At 67.5% G+C, this 14,458-nt stretch overlaps 1 protein-coding gene across 2 annotated transcripts; it reads left to right on the top strand.

Moving 5' to 3' along the window:
- The first annotated feature begins 213 nt into the window (after positions 1-213).
- Positions 214-7,212, top strand: TRMT61A (tRNA methyltransferase 61A). 2 transcript variants are annotated; one of them, XM_054715711.1, is made up of 4 exons: positions 214-360; positions 880-1,239; positions 4,023-4,289; positions 6,132-7,212. In XM_054715711.1, exons 2-4 carry the CDS (start codon positions 909-911, stop codon positions 6,389-6,391), a joined length of 858 nt encoding a protein of 285 aa, XP_054571686.1. In that variant the 5' UTR covers positions 214-360; positions 880-908; the 3' UTR covers positions 6,392-7,212. The 2 variants fall into 2 exon arrangements, with proteins under 2 accessions (XP_054571686.1, XP_054571687.1); XM_054715712.1 differs by lacking the exon at positions 214-360 and adding an exon at positions 540-601.
- Positions 7,213-14,458: the final 7,246 nt, after the last annotated feature.

Below are 14,458 nucleotides of genomic sequence, written 5' to 3'. Positions count from 1 at the left end.
CCGCCTGCCCTCCTGCAGCCTGGCTGACCGGCCAGGGCCTCCCGCTGACCTGCACCCCGGGCCGGGCAGGGGCAGGGCGTTCGCTGCAGTGACCACAGGTCCGCGGCCCAGCGTCCTCCCAGGGGACAGGGCGGCGGCCGCGGGCAGACCCCGACCGCGGGCCTCGGGGCGGGACCGTAAACACAGGAATCACACCCAGGGGAAGCCGGCGGGCGGGAGCGGCCACGTGCCCCGGATCCCGCGGCGACGGCCGGGCGCCGTGACGTCATCGGCGGGCGCCACGCGCCGGGCTGCAGCCGGAAGTACCGCGGCCGCCGAGCCACGTGCGGACCCTCCCTCAGGCCAGCGAGCGGGGCGTCGGTGAGAGTCCGCGGGGCCGTGCGCGGGCGGGGGTCGGTCCGGGGTCCCGCGCGCCCCTCCGGCGGCTCCGTGGTCCCGCCCAGACCGGTGCCGGCCCGGCCGCGGCTGCGTTCTCCGCTGGCGGGGCCCTCGCCTCCCCGCGTCCCTCGGCCCCCGCCCGCCCTGGAGCCCGCCCGCCCCGGAGCCCGCCCCGGAGGGCCGGGGGAGGGGCCCGCAGCGTCTAGCCTCCCCCTCACCGCGGGTGCGCGCCCGGTTCCCGGCGGAGCGAGGCGGGAGGGTTCGGGCCTGACGCGGAGGGAGTCCTGGCGGGGTCTGGCCTCCGTCCCTCCGGCTGTTTGGGCTGATGGCTGCTGCCTCACGCCCCAGACCGAGGAGGCTTCCGTGTCGGCCAGGGAGGCGCGGCCCCGGGGGACAGTGCCGGGCTGAGCCAGCCCCTCCCCGTGGCCGGGGACCTGGGGTCCCCACGCACATCCTGCCTCCTGGCGCCTGTACACGCTGACGCCCCTGTCCCTCTTCCAGGTCCCTGGCCCCCGCCACAGAGCCACACCATGAGCTTCGTGGGGTACGAGGAGCTGATCAAAGAGGGGGACACCGCCATCCTGTCCCTGGGCCACGGGGCAATGGTGGCGGTGAGCGTGCAGCGCGGAGCACAGACCCAGACCCGGCACGGCGCCCTGCGGCACTCGGTGGACCTCATCGGCCGCCCTTTCGGTTCCAAGGTGACCTGCGGCCGAGGGGGCTGGGTGTACGTGCTGCACCCCACGCCTGAGCTCTGGACCCTGAACCTGCCCCACCGCACCCAGATCCTCTACTCCACCGACATCGCCCTGCTCACCATGATGCTGGAGCTTCGGCCCGGCTCTGTGGTCTGCGAGTCTGGTGAGTCCGCTTGCATCGCTCCACCTCAGCAGTGACACGGTGGTGGAGGGCAGACGGTGACCGCTATGCCCTTCCTGAAGGCAGGCATGGCTACTTGACCTCCGTTTTTAGAAAGTCTATTTGTAATGATTTCAGAGAGGGAGAGAGAGAAACATCGATGATGAGAATCATTGATCACCTGCCTCCTGCACGCCCCGCCTGGGGAAGGAGCCCACAACCCAGGCCTGTGCCCTGACCAGAAATTGAACCGTGACCTCCTGGTTCATAGGTCAACACTCAACCACTGAGCCACACCAGCTGGGCTTGACTTCTATTTGAATAGGGCCGTGGTCGGCAAACTGCGGCTCGAGAGCCACCTGCGGCTCTTTGGCCCCTTGAGTGTGGCTCTTCCACAAAATACCACGGCCTGGGCGAGTCTATGTTGAAGAAGTGGCGTTAGAAGAAGTTTAAGTTTCAAAAGTTTGGCTCTCCAAAGAAATTTCAGTCGTTGTCCTGTTGGTATTTGGCTCTGTTGACGAATGAGTTTGCCGACCGCTGGAATAGGACATTTCTGGGGCGCTGCCTGCAGGGAGTGAGGGCAGAAACGAGGTGGGTGGGAAGGCTGGTGCTGTGCTCTGAGTGAGAGCTGATGGGACTAGAGCAAGCATGGAGCGGGCGGCAGGAATGGCCCTGCCTGTCTGGCTGGGAGGGCCCACCGTGCCCTTGGTGCTGACCAGGGTACTGACTGCCACTCCCTAACCCTGTGCTGACAGGGCAGAGCGTGGCTGGCCCAGCGGTCCCCGGCTGCTGCGAGTGGGAGCCCTAGGCCCAGGCTGAGGCGCCCTTCCTGGAGGGCGGCCAGGGCTACTTGGAGACGCTGGTGGCCGGTGGGGAGCCTGCCCCGGCACAGTTCCCAGGGCCTCATGGACCTGAGCCCAGAAACCAGGGTGCAGGCACAGGGTCTGAGGCCAGCTGTTCGCAGGCCTTTCACACACAGACACGCCCGGGGCGCTGGACCGGCCTGGGGTGGAGACTGAAGCCTGTAGCCTGGCAACGGACCGCCCCGGCCCGGCCCGGGGGCCCTGGGTTCCCAGCAGGCTCCTTATGGGCTGGGCCACTGGGTCGGGGTCATGAGAGGCCCTGGTGCCCCTGCTGCCAGCTTTCTGAGGGCCTCAGGCCATCCTGCTCCTCTCTGGGCCTCAGTTTCTCCACATGGACAATCGGACGGTCCCTGTTGCGCAGCCAAACGCGTTGAGATAGGAAGAGGCAGGGCTAGGCCCTGGGTCGCAGAGTGGGTGGGCTGGGCAGAGGCAGCGCCCAGCACGAGGCACGTGGGGTGCCGTGGCAGGCGCAGCCGGACTCAGGGCGGGGTCAGCCGTGCTGCATTCTGGCCAGGCCTCGCTGCTCCCGGGGAAGAAGGGCCAGTCCGTGGGCCGCTCTGCTCCCCTGGTGTCTGGCTCCCTTCTAGGACCTGGAGGCACAGCCATGGACCAGGCAGACCAGGGTCCTGCCTCTCAGAGGGACCGGTGGTCAGGTCGCGGCACCACGGCAGTGTGCTGATGGCTTAAGCTTGTAAGACAGCTGCGTGTCTGAAGGCCACTCAGAGAGGGGTCCCTCCAGGCAGGGCGGTCAGAGAGGACCTCTGCAGCAGGGACATTGAGTTGGAGAGTGTCACCCCCGGGGGAGAGCAAGCGGGGGCCCCAGTGAGAGGCAGCACAGAGACCAGCCTGGCAGGAGCAGGAAACGAGGTGTGTGTGGGGGGGACAGCACACAGATCGTCAGTGGGAGTCGACTCCACCCTGCGTGGAAGGGGTGCGCGGCCAGTTTGTGCAGAAAGAGTCACCCCGGCCCCCCTGGGGGTGCTGGGCGATTGCAGGCAGCCAGGCTGGTGGCTGTCGATGAGCCAGGAGGGATGGGCCTCGGCGGGCAGGTGGGGACAGGACCAGCAGCGGGTCGGTCGGTCGGGAGAGACGTGGAAGGCGGGGCAGGCGGGGCAGGCAGGCGGGGCAGGCGTTGCAGGTGGATCAGATGTGGGGGGGACGGGGAGTCGAGGCTGCTGAGCAGTGGGTGTGGTCGGCTGGGTTGTGGAAGGCTTGGCAGGGAGTGGACTTGGCGTGGGATCGGGTCCAGCTTCGCACTGTTAGTGCTGAGCGCGGTTTGGGTGTAGCTGGGAGGTGGCTGGTGAGTGTGTGGTAGACACTAGGTGCCAGGTCGGAGTGGGGTGCAGGGCCGTGCTCTGGGGCGTTGTCATCAAGTAGGTGGCACCTGCACCCGAGGGGTGTCAGGGGGGTGGGGGACACAGGCCCAGCTGGCGCCGCAGGGTAGGAAGTCGGGCATTGGTGGCCTGTATGGTGGGCGACACTGGGAGGCGGTGCCCGGCGGGGAGGGGAGCCGGTGGTGAGTTGGTGTCAGGGGACTCTTGAGGGGCAGCAAGGGGCGGGCAGAGGAGCTTGAGGGGCGGAAGGACAGACCCACCTGGTGAGCCTGGAGCTCCGGGAACTGGGACCAACCACGCGTGGGAGGCGATGGGACAGACCCAGGCCGCTCTGTCTGCTCTGCCGCCGCCCCTCCCAGCACGCGGCCCCCAGGGCTGGGCAGCAGGTTTGCTCCTGCGCTGGGACCGGGCCGGGCAGACATCCGCTGACCCCTCCCCCAGCCGGAGTCAGGGCAGCAGGACTGACAGGCAGCTCACGAGGGATGCCCACTGGTACCCGGGCCAGCTGACGGGGGGGCCTCTGTGGGTCTCCCGGGGTTGTTTCCTGGGTGGACCCGGCCGTCCCCCCTGACACCGTCCTGTCCTCCAGGCACGGGCAGCGGCTCTGTGTCCCACGCCATCATCCGCACCGTGGCGCCCACCGGCCACCTGCACACGGTGGAGTTCCACCAGCAGCGGGCGGAGAAGGCGCGGGAGGAGTTCCAGGAGCACCGCCTGAGCCGCTGGGTGACCGTGCGCAACCAGGACGTGTGCCGCAGCGGCTTCGGCGTGAGCCACGTGGCAGACGCTGTCTTCCTGGACATCCCGTCGCCGTGGGAGGCCGTGGGCCACGCCTGGGATGCCCTCAAGGTTGAAGGTGCGTGGGGTGCTGGGAGCGGTGTGCCCTGGGGGCTTGGCTCTGGGCCCAGAGAGGTCAGAGGTCAGCAGCCACACAGCAGGGGCGGGATGGCCTCGGAGGTCACCTGGCCGGAGGGGGAGGGTGGAAGAGTCAGGCCGGTGAGAACGGGCTCCACTGGGTGCCCACCCGAGGAGGGGGTGTGGCAGCCCTGCTGAGGGGGGACCTGCACCACGGGTGTGCCGGAGGTCAGAGGTCAACCCCTGACCCAGCGGTTCCCTGCGGAGTCGGAGTTGCCCCTCCCCCCAGCCGGGAGCCAGGCATCTGGTCCCTTTTAGGGAAGAAGCCAGCGTGGAGGCGGAAGTGGGCTCCCAGCCAGGGAGGCGCGGGCTGGGCCTGGGTTTTCCCTTTTCTGGAGCGGGAGCGGCTGGGCAGCAGCCCCTTCCCTCCCGCTGCTGCGCTGTGGCTGCAGGGAGGGGCTGCTCCTCGGAAAGCAAGGCCCCACGGCAGGGTGGTGGCCCCCGGGGGAGGGTGGTGGCCCCCGGGGGAGGGTGGTGGCCCCTGGGGGAGGGTGGTGGCCCCGTGGCAGGGTGGTGGCCCCCCAGCAAGGTGGTGGCCCCCGCGGGAGGCTGGTGGCAGTGGCCCCTGCCCGCTGGCTCAGGCTCGCCCTGGACTCCAGGTTCCTGGTCTCTGCCCAGGTGGCCTGGGGCCGGGAGTGGGACAGCTCTGGCTCCCCCGGCTCTGCCCTCCCAGCTTTGCCTCAACACCAGCGCCTCTCCCTGCTCTCCACCCCGCTCCAGGGCACGGGGGGGTCCAGGCCGCAGTCCGGGGAGGCCAGAACCGGCGCCCAGCCGTGGCCTTGAGGCCGAGACGCTGCTGCAGCCGCTGGGCACCACGCCATCTGCTGCTCCCTCGCTGCTCCTTTCATCCCCTCGGCTCTTTTGTTCTGGGCCCGGAGGCTCTCTGGCCTTTTCCGGGCTCACCTGCCCGAGGGGAGCCTGGCCCAGCCACGCATGGCCCCCACTCTCCAGGCCCCGGGCTCGTTGCCTCTGGAAGCTCCTCCCCTCCCCCCGCCGTGTGGGGCCTCGGTGTCTCTGGCAGTGAACACGGGGGTCAGGTCTCCTCTTGGTGATCCTGCAGCCCTGAGGGAGACAAGTTTCCCGGTAGGGTATGGTGGGTGACCAGGCCGCACAGTCAGGCCAAGGCTTGCCCGGGCCACACCCCGCCCCCACCCTGGCTTCCAGAACCTTCCCTGCAGGACTGGGACCGGGCAGGTTGAGGGGCACTGCAGGCAGCCCCAGAGGGAGGCAGGAGGAGGCTTTCACCCCACCCCCACCCCCCATCCTCGCTGCTTGCCCTGCACAGAGGAGGTGCCTCCAGTTCCTGGGAGCTGGGACAGCCTCTGGCCTCCTGGGACCCAGTGCCTCACCCGCTAGGGCTATGTGGTTAGGGCTGTGTGGTTAGGGCTGTGTGGTTAGGGCTGTGTGGTTAGGGCGGTCCTAGTATGATTAGGAATGTCTGCGTAGGGCTGTAAGGTTAGAGCTGTGTGGGTAGGGATGTCTGGTTAGGGCCATCTGGTTAGAGCTGTTCTGGGCCAAATGAGCTGGCAGCTGGATGCCAAGGCTCTGCCTAACTCCTTGCCCAGCCTTTGCCCTGGCCCCTGACCCCAGCTCTTCATGGCCTGAGCACATGGCCAGCCTCAGACCCCATGGAAGGTCTGGGCACCCACCCTGCTGGCTCACACTGGGGTTTCTCGATCAGCGCTCACTCCCGAGGGCTGGGTAGCGGCTTGCCCTGCAGTCCCAGCCACAGAGGCCGCGGGGGGCTGGGGGTCCTGCCCTCTGACCCGTGTCCTCCCCGCAGGTGGGCGCTTCTGCTCCTTCTCGCCGTGCATCGAGCAGGTGCAGCGCACGTGCCAGGCGCTGGCGGCGCGAGGCTTCTCGGAGCTGAGCACCGTGGAGGTGCTGCCGCAGGTGTACAACGTGCGCACCGTCAGCCTGCCCCCGCCCGACCTGGGCGCCGGCCCCGGCCCCGACGCCGGCCCCTTCCGCAGCGGCGCACCCATGAAGGAGGCCGTGGGCCACACTGGCTACCTGACCTTTGCCACCAAGACCCCGGACTAGTGGGCTGCCCGCCGGGAGGCCCGGGAGCCGGGTGGCCTGGGCCAGCAGGGAGGCTCGCGCTGCGGCCGCCTTATATGGCCGGGCGCCTGCTGGGCCTGTTTAGACAGATGGTGGGGTGGGGCCTCCTGCTGGCCTCGGGGCCCTGAGGGGGGAGGGAGGCCCGCCCTGCCCAGTGTCCCTGTGGAGCTGCTGCTCGATGCCTCTCTAAGCCCCACTGCCAGGGCTCCTCTGGGTCTGAGCCCAGGGATGCAGGTGGTGGCCCCAGGCGGGAAGGGGGTGGGGGAGACAAGGCTGAAGGAGGGGGCAGGGGCTTGGTGCAGGGGACCCCCGACCCCCAAGGCCCGGCTGCTCATGAGGCCTGTGGGGACCTCAGCCCTACCCTGGCCCCTGCCCCCTCCCCAGCGCTGGTGGGCCAGGCTGGCCTTGTCCCCTGGGTGCTGCACAGCCGTCTCTCCAGGGCCGCCCCGCCGCCTCCTGTGCCTGCCGGGAGCTGCCTGCCTTCCGCCGCGAGGACACGGCCTCCGTCACCCAGGAGCCTGGGGTGGGCGGGCCTCTGCCCACCAGCCAGCCAGGCTTGGAGCCCTTGGATCCCTTGTTGCTCAACCCCAGGGTTTCTCGGGGGTCGGGGCCAGCAGGGGGTGCACCAGGACGGGGGGGCCGGACACCAGGGCCGGTCACATGTCACCTGCCTGGCTTGGCCTCCAGCTCTGGGTGTGGCTGGCATCCCTGCCCCACACACGGGCCTGGCGTCTGCCCCGGGCCCCAGGACTGTGCGTGCGCACGACCCGCCTGGTGGAGAATAAACGCTCCCCTGCCCTGCACACTGACTGAGTCCCGTGTCCTGGAGGCCGGAGCCCCTCCCCACACCAGCGCCCAGCCGGACCGCCACACGCAGCCTCCGGCCCTGATGCTTCCTGTGGCGTAGCAGGCACCACGGGCCTTGGACGACGGGGACAAAGGACGAGTGTGTGGCCACCCCCACTGGCTGCAAAAAGGGCCACTTGTCCCTGGGACGGGAGGGGGAGGGGGAGGAGAGAGCATGTCCGCCTGTGTCCCAGAGCTCTGACCCCTCCCCCCAGGCCCCTGCCTCTCACTCAGATGCTTTGGTGTCTCGTGCTCCCTGAAGGGCCCCAGACCTGCCATCCGGCCTGGGCCATCCCAGGTTCTGTGGGTCCCAGCGCCAGGAGGACCAGTTTCCTAGTGTCTGTCCGTAGGCTGGGGCTTCCCCGCTCCCACACGCTGTGCAGCCTCTGCTAGACCTTCGTCCCCTCGGGGTCCTTGGAACCAGCACCCTTCCCCAGGGGCTTAGCCCGTTTCCAGGACCTGCCCTGCCTCAGACCAGATGCCGGGCCTGGGGACAGGAGGGCCGGGGGCTGTGGAGCAAGGCCCGCGGGGGCCTGCTCTGGGCTCCAGCCCTCACAGAGCTCCGGGCCGACTCTGCACCTGCAGGCTCTCAGGGGTGCCTTCTCGGGGCCTCCCCTCCCGCCCCTGAGCGGGAGCATCCTGCTCAGCCGCCCCCCCGCATCCTGTGCTGTGCTACGTGGTCACCCTCAGGGCCAGGGAGTGACCAATTGTCAGGTCAGGGGCGGTCACCTTGAGTCAGCAGCACGGGGCTGGTCACATGGCGAGGGGTCATCCTGTAACTCCGCTCCCCGCCCAGGCACTCCGTGGCCCTGCTTTTCCTTGGAAATGTCTGCACTGCCCCACCCACCCCTGCTGAGTGGCCCAGCGTGACACCCAGCTCCCTCTGCTGCCCTCGGAGGCTCAGACCGCCTCCCAGGGCCCGGCCAGGGTCCCGCCCTCGGGCCAGGATCAGGGTCTGCCTGCACCAGCTCCCACCGCCTCCGCCAGGAAGCCCCGCCCCAGGCCTGGCCCTCAGCCCCTGGCCTTGCATCTGCTCTCCCGCCTGCTCTCCAGGCCACACCTGCGCGCCTGCCTCCGGCTTGTGAGCAGGCGGTCCGCGCAGAGCCCAGGCCTGAGGGATGATGCTCCTCTGCCCACTGCACAGGTGGAGAAATTGAGGCACAGAGGAGACTGGGCTCCAGGCCTCGCCCACCAGACCTCCATACCACACTCCTGCCCAGTGAGGTCCTGCCTTGTGAGGTCCCCTGGGCTGTGACCACAGACAGAGGGAGAGGTTTCTGCTGGGGTCCCAGAGGTTCCAAGGGGTTGGCAGCCAGGCAGGGTCTGGGGGCTGCTAGGAATTGGAGTGGGGGGAGCAGGAGGCCCTCCCAGGAAGGTGTGAGCTGGGACCCTCAGGCAGGTCACCCAGTGGGACCAGGCACAGTTGGGAGAAGTGCGTGCTGGGAACAGAGCAAGGGAAGGGGTTGGGACAATCAGGTAGGCCTCGCCAGGAGTCAGCCAGACCCCACTCTACCCTCGGGGATGCCTGCCCCGACACATCCGCCCTCTGCACGGCACAATGGCGATGTTGGCACAATTTGTGCTCAGGGAACATTATTATCCCTGGTGGGGGTGGGGCTGTGGCTGCCACCGCCAGGAAGCCCCCGTTCTCTGACAAATTCCAAGGTCAGAATTTTGGGGCTACTGGATCTGATAATATCTTTTGTCCTTGGAGGCACTCGAATAGCTCTTTTGCTTCAGGGGTGTTTGAATAGTCAGGAAACGGAGAGAAGACTGGACATGGAGACTTCTCTGGCAAATGCAGGTCATCTAGCCACTGTGCTTCTAGTCAGTTGCATAGTAAAACCCAAAACAGAACCTTTGGCTGGGCATGGGCCAATGGCTCTTCAATTGACCTCCACAACTTTCAAGGCAGGTGTATCAGTTAGCGGTCACCACAGATGTGCTGCATAACAAATACCCCCTCCCCCCAGAAAACCAACTCCAAGGCCTAGAGAAGCAGTCAGTTCCTCTCAGATCTGTGGCCTGGTTGCTCTTGGCCAACCTCAGCCAGGCCCGAGCCGGGGCTGAGCTGACAGGAGGCCCCTCCAGACGTGGGCCTGGCCTGGCTGTGCACGCCGGTCTGTCCGCAGCTCACCCATCAAGGGCAAGCCGGGTCCTGGGGCACTTTTCACGCCTTTGGTATGTGGCCTACCCTCAAGTCAGGTACGAGAGACCTGGGGTTTTAGGGAGGGGCTGCAGGCCACAGGCACAGGGGGGTGCCCACAGGGCCTTCTCTGCCCCGCGGGCTCCGTGCACAGCGGGTCCTCGGCAAGCAGGTTAGGGCCTGCAGGGCCTCGCAGCGCCGCCATCCTCCCCGTGCTGCGTCTGTGCCCGGCAGAGGGCATTTCAAAGTCAGGCTGCGTGCAGGCGTGGCATCAGCGGGAGGGAATTGTTCTGTTCCCACCAGGCCCAGAATAGCTCAGAATTGGGTCACGCTAACCGAGCACTGGTCGTAGCCTCCAGCCTTTGACAGTAATCGGCTTTCTCCCAGCATCTGTCCCTTTAGAGAGGGGCGGGCCGCTGTGGGCGCCCTGTTAGGAGATGGGGCCGGGAGGGGTGTGTGAATGGCTGGCCCTCCATCCCTCCTCCCGTCTCCCATGTCCTTTGCTCTCTCTGCCCCCACTTAACAGGAACCCCCATCCTCCTGCCCACCGGCCGCTGCCCTACTTCCCACGACCCATCAGCCCTCATGCACAGGCAGGCACGCTTGGCACCACAGTGCCCCTCACAGGTGAGGACCCTGGTCTGGCTCAGCTGCAAGCTGGAGCCCTCCTGGCCTCCCTGCTGACCTTGATCTTGACCTTGACCTGACCTCCTGAGTAGGTCACCGCCTCCAGCCACTTCTTTGATTCCCTCCTGGGTGCACCTTCCTTCAAAGGCAGCTGAAGGCGATAGGCAGTGGCCCCCCCACCTCCGAGAGTCCAGGCTCACCCCCCCCCTCAGGACCTGAATCCGTCCGCCTCTCACCTGGGAGTGTAGCCCCTCCCCCACAAAGCCTCCGGAAGTGCCAGCCCCAGCAGTTGGCACAGGCAGACCCTCTCCGTCCCTGCCCTGGGCCCCTCCCAGCTGACCCTGCACAGCCGACGGGGGCCCTTGGGTCCAGGAGCCGCAGTGACGGGCAGATGACACCCCTGTCCTGGGACACACTGTGGAGCCAGGTGCTCGCCGTCTGCGCTCAGACATGCGCTTTGGGGAAGAAATGCTGGGTGGCCGTTCTGACAGGATCCAAAGCTCAGCACCGCCTGTCTCCATGGCAACGTCTTGGGCATCCGCCCCGCACGGACTGCACGCTCCTCCCCCGGCCTCCCTGCGAGCCTGGCTGGGTGCTGGCGGCGCCTGCCCTGCTCAGGGCTCTGGTGCCTGGAGTGACGGGACTGCTCCCCGGCAGGCTTTCCTCCCTGGGACCCGAGCTGTGCCGGCCGTGGTCCCCTTCTCTCCAGGGAGCTAGGCCAGAGGCACAGTCGGGGTCCCCCAGACCTCCAAATCAGAAGGTGCGTTTAGATGGCTCCCCAGGTGATTCGAACATGAAGGTGTGAGAAGCACCTCTTTGCCACCAGGGAGCCAGAGCCAGGCCTGCTGCCCGTTGTCAGGAGTGCAGACCTGCGTCCTATCGCCTCCGCCGCCTCCGCCAGGGGGGCGGCCTGAGGCCGAGGGGTCACAGGCTCCTGCAGCCCGCACGGCTGTCAAGCCCATTCTTGCCACAGCACAGCACTGCCTCCTACAATCCCTGCCACACGCGTCCGGGCACCGGTGTTGGCTCTTTACAGACCCAGACGCTGCTGTTCCCGGGACACACCCACTCCCAAGCCTTCGCCGCAGGCGCCCGCGGGACGGGTGTGGGGCTGGGTTGCGGGGTAGAAACGCAGGCTCCAGGCCCCACGGGCTCTGGACAAGGGTGGGGCCTGGCGGTCACTGCCCGGGGAGTAGGAGTTTCAAACTCCGTCCCTTCCTTCGAGTTCCTTTTTTAAAAAATTGATTTCAGGGACGAAGGGAGAGGGGAGCGAGAGAAACACCAAAGATGGGAATCCTCCATCCGTCGGCTGCCTCCTGCGCCCTCCACTGGGGATCGGGCAGCTCGGTGCAGCCCCACGGAAGCTTCTAGCACCATCGACCTCGCTCTTCTCGAGACTGCGCTGTTGTCCACTGGAACTGAACTTCTCAGTTCGGTCGGGATGTTCGTGTGGAATCCCCGGTCCCTCTCGGGTCACTGTCTCCCAGGCACCTGGCAGAGCCCAGAGGGCCGCCCCGGCGGGAGCATGGCTGCACGGACCTTGTCGGGTCCTGATTTGAACAAACAAGATGTTTTATTTCTATTTTCAATATATTTTATTGGTTTCAGAGAGGAAGGGAGGGGAGAGATAGAAACGTCAGTGATGAGAATCATTCATCGGCTGCCTCCTGCACACCCCACACGGGGTGGAGCCCCCAACCTGGGCCTGTGCCCTGACCGGGAATTGAACCCTGACCTCCTGGTTCATAGGCCGAAGCTCAACCACTGAGCCACGGGGCTGCTGTTGGTTATTTTAAAGTAAAAATGCCCCAGGCTGCTCCGACCATGAATTGTTCTGTCTCTGGGCAGGGAAAGAAGTCAGTCAGAGGTCTCTACCCTGTCCCCTGGGTCACCTCCAGCCTCTAGTCTCCCCTCACCTCAGGGCCAGGGGTGTCTCTGGTTCTCAGGTGTGGGGTGGGGGGAGGGGAACAGGTTCTGAGAGAGTCTGGGTGGCCTGCGGGTGCTGGGCTCGGGGGCCAGTCCTGGGCATCTGTGGCTGGGGTTGAGGAGGGGCCTCCGGGTGACCCCAGATTGCAGGACCCCTCGCCTCCAGCCCCAGAGGCGGCCAGGCCCACAGTTCTGGGAGGCGGCCCCTCTCTGGCCTCTCCACCTCCAGACAGGCCCCCCTTCTTGTCTTTGCAACCCCTTCCTGCCGCCCTGCCCCCTGCCCTGCAGCCTGGCCTGCTGCCGCGCCCCCAGAAAACACGCGGACATCTGACTGCGGTTTAACTGGCCCAGGAGGCCCGCGTCCCTCTGTTCGCCAAGACAGGGAATGGGAGCCGGAAGGCAGGCTGCGTGATCCGGAGACCGTCACCGCGGCAGCGGCGCCTGGGTCCGGGCGGTGCGGCCGGGAGGTCTGCGGGGGCGGCGCTGCCCGGAATGCGGCGGGGGCGGGGGCGGGGCGGGGCCGGCGAGGAGCTTGTTGCTAAGCTACCGGCACAATGGACACTGGGCTCCCGGCAACCGGAGCAGCCCATCTCGCGGGGCGGAGGGTCCGGCCATCCCTTCCCCCAGCGCGCAGCTCCCGCCGCTGCCACCGCCTCTGACCCAGCTTCCCGCCGGGGCCGGGGGCCGGGGGCCGGGGGTCCGGGGGCCGGGGCCCAGTGCAGGGCTTTCCCAGCGGCCTGGGCAGAGCGGGAGGCTCTCGAACCCCAGCCCTCGCTGCCCCACCCCCACCCCCGCCCCAGACAGTCACAGGCCTCCGCCCTCCGTGTCCCTCCAGCCCTGCCCAGGCCCCTCCACTGGGGCGTCCGAAGCCCCCAGCACCCCACAACCTGGGAGACCTGTCCCGCCCAGCCTGTGCGGACCGCACCGGGTTGGGGCCCAGCCCAGCGGGTCCCTTTGGGGCCAGGCCTCTCCCGGGGCGGCGGCTCCCGGGGCGGCGGGAAGGCGCTGGGCAGAGAGAACACTTGAACCCAATGCGAAGGAAAGGGAACCCTGCTCTGCTGACCCGGAGGGTTCGGTTCTGACTAGACAGCACCTCCTCACCTCGCCAGCTGTGCGCCCTGGGGCCTGGGCGCTCACGTGGGAATGGGGTCTGTCCCGGGCTGGTGGGGGCGGAGCAGGTGTGTGGGGGTGACCTGGCGGGATTGCAATCGGCGCTCATGTAGGCGGCACCCTGTCTCCGCTGAATTAGCGCAAGTCGTGACAGGCGGCCCGGACCCCTGGGTTGTCCGGTCACAAAACCAGGAAAGCAGACACCTCCCCCCGGCCGTGGCTTTGAGCAGACTTGTCCTCTCCGAGCCTCAGCCCCAACCCCTGTGGAGCGGGGATCCCCAGGAGCTCCCCAGCTGGGCTTGTGGGGGTTTCCTTGGGAGGTGCTGAGGGGCCCCAGGCCTGCCAGCCCCTCCCCCCACCACATGCACGCACACGCACAGACAATGCACAGATGCACACGCACACACAGACAATGCACACACACACAATGCACAGATGCACACGCACAGACAATGCACACACACAATGCACAGATGCACACGCACACGCACAGACAATGCACAGACGCACATGCCAGAAGTCCTGGGCCCAGGCAAGCCCTGGCTTCAGCAGCTGAGGACAGGAACACCCCAGAACCCCTGCGGGTGACGAGCCCGCCCCAGGCCAGGGGACAGCTGCCTGCCCCTCCCTAGGTGGTCCCGGGCACCCCACCCCAGGCTCCCCTTCCCCTTCCTGTAGCTCCTGCCCCTGTCCTGGGGACCAGACAGACAGCTGGACACAGAAGCCTCACTGGGCTGAGAGCCCATGGATCTGGGGTGGGGTCTGCCCCTCAACTGTCACTCATTGGGAGCAAAGCAGGGAGGGGGCTGCTCCATCCCTCCCCTCCCCCAGTACACCCTCCCCAAGAAGAGGCCCAGCCTCCTCCCCCCCCCCCCCCCCCCCCCCCCCGCAAGGCCGAGCTGGGGCCCCGGGCCTCTCCTGGGCTGAGAGCTGAGGACAAAGAGGCAGCTGCCGGGAGAGGGGGGGCAGGCCTTTGTGCACCCAGCGGCGAGGGTGACCTCATCACGCGCCGGAGAAGGACCCTTTCTTCCCAAAGGCGGCCGGCCGCTGGGAATCCGCCTGGGACAAAGCCTCCGCCAGGCAGGGGACCAGCAAGTGGCCAGCCCCCTCACCCCTCACGGCATAAATTAGGGGGGGCTGATGGGGGCAGGGCGGGCAGCTGCAGCCGGTGCCGGGGGGGGGGGGGCACACACATTCACATCCGCGTGTGCACGCAAGGTCAGCCCCAACTCCCACTCCCGCGGTGCCCGCTGCTCCCCTCCGGCCTCTCACTCCTCATTCCTCCCGCAGATGGGGGCGCAGGGAGCATCTGGTGGACGAGGGGTCAGGCTCCAGGCTGGAGGGGTGGGGACATGGGTCACATGGCCCCCAGACTCCCAGGGCGGGGGGGCTGG

The sequence above is a fragment of the Eptesicus fuscus genome, chromosome 5, assembly GCF_027574615.1.
Source record: "Eptesicus fuscus isolate TK198812 chromosome 5, DD_ASM_mEF_20220401, whole genome shotgun sequence".
Classification (NCBI taxonomy): domain Eukaryota; kingdom Metazoa; phylum Chordata; class Mammalia; order Chiroptera; family Vespertilionidae; genus Eptesicus; species Eptesicus fuscus.
The sequence above is the reverse complement of the archived record's forward strand: the minus strand, read 5'-3'. Positions and strand labels throughout refer to the sequence as shown.

What these genes read in the sequence shown, in the direction of transcription:
- TRMT61A (XM_054715711.1), top strand. Translation starts at nt 909, where the DNA reads ATGAGCTTCGTGGGGTACGAGGAGCTGATCAAAGAGGGGGACACCGCC. An exon ending in CTCTGTGGTCTGCGAGTCTG is followed by an intron (nt 1,240 to 4,022) that starts GTGAGTCCGCTT and finishes CCTGTCCTCCAG; the next exon opens with GCACGGGCAGCGGCTCTGTG. An exon ending in GGATGCCCTCAAGGTTGAAG is followed by an intron (nt 4,290 to 6,131) that starts GTGCGTGGGGTG and finishes TCCTCCCCGCAG; the next exon opens with GTGGGCGCTTCTGCTCCTTC.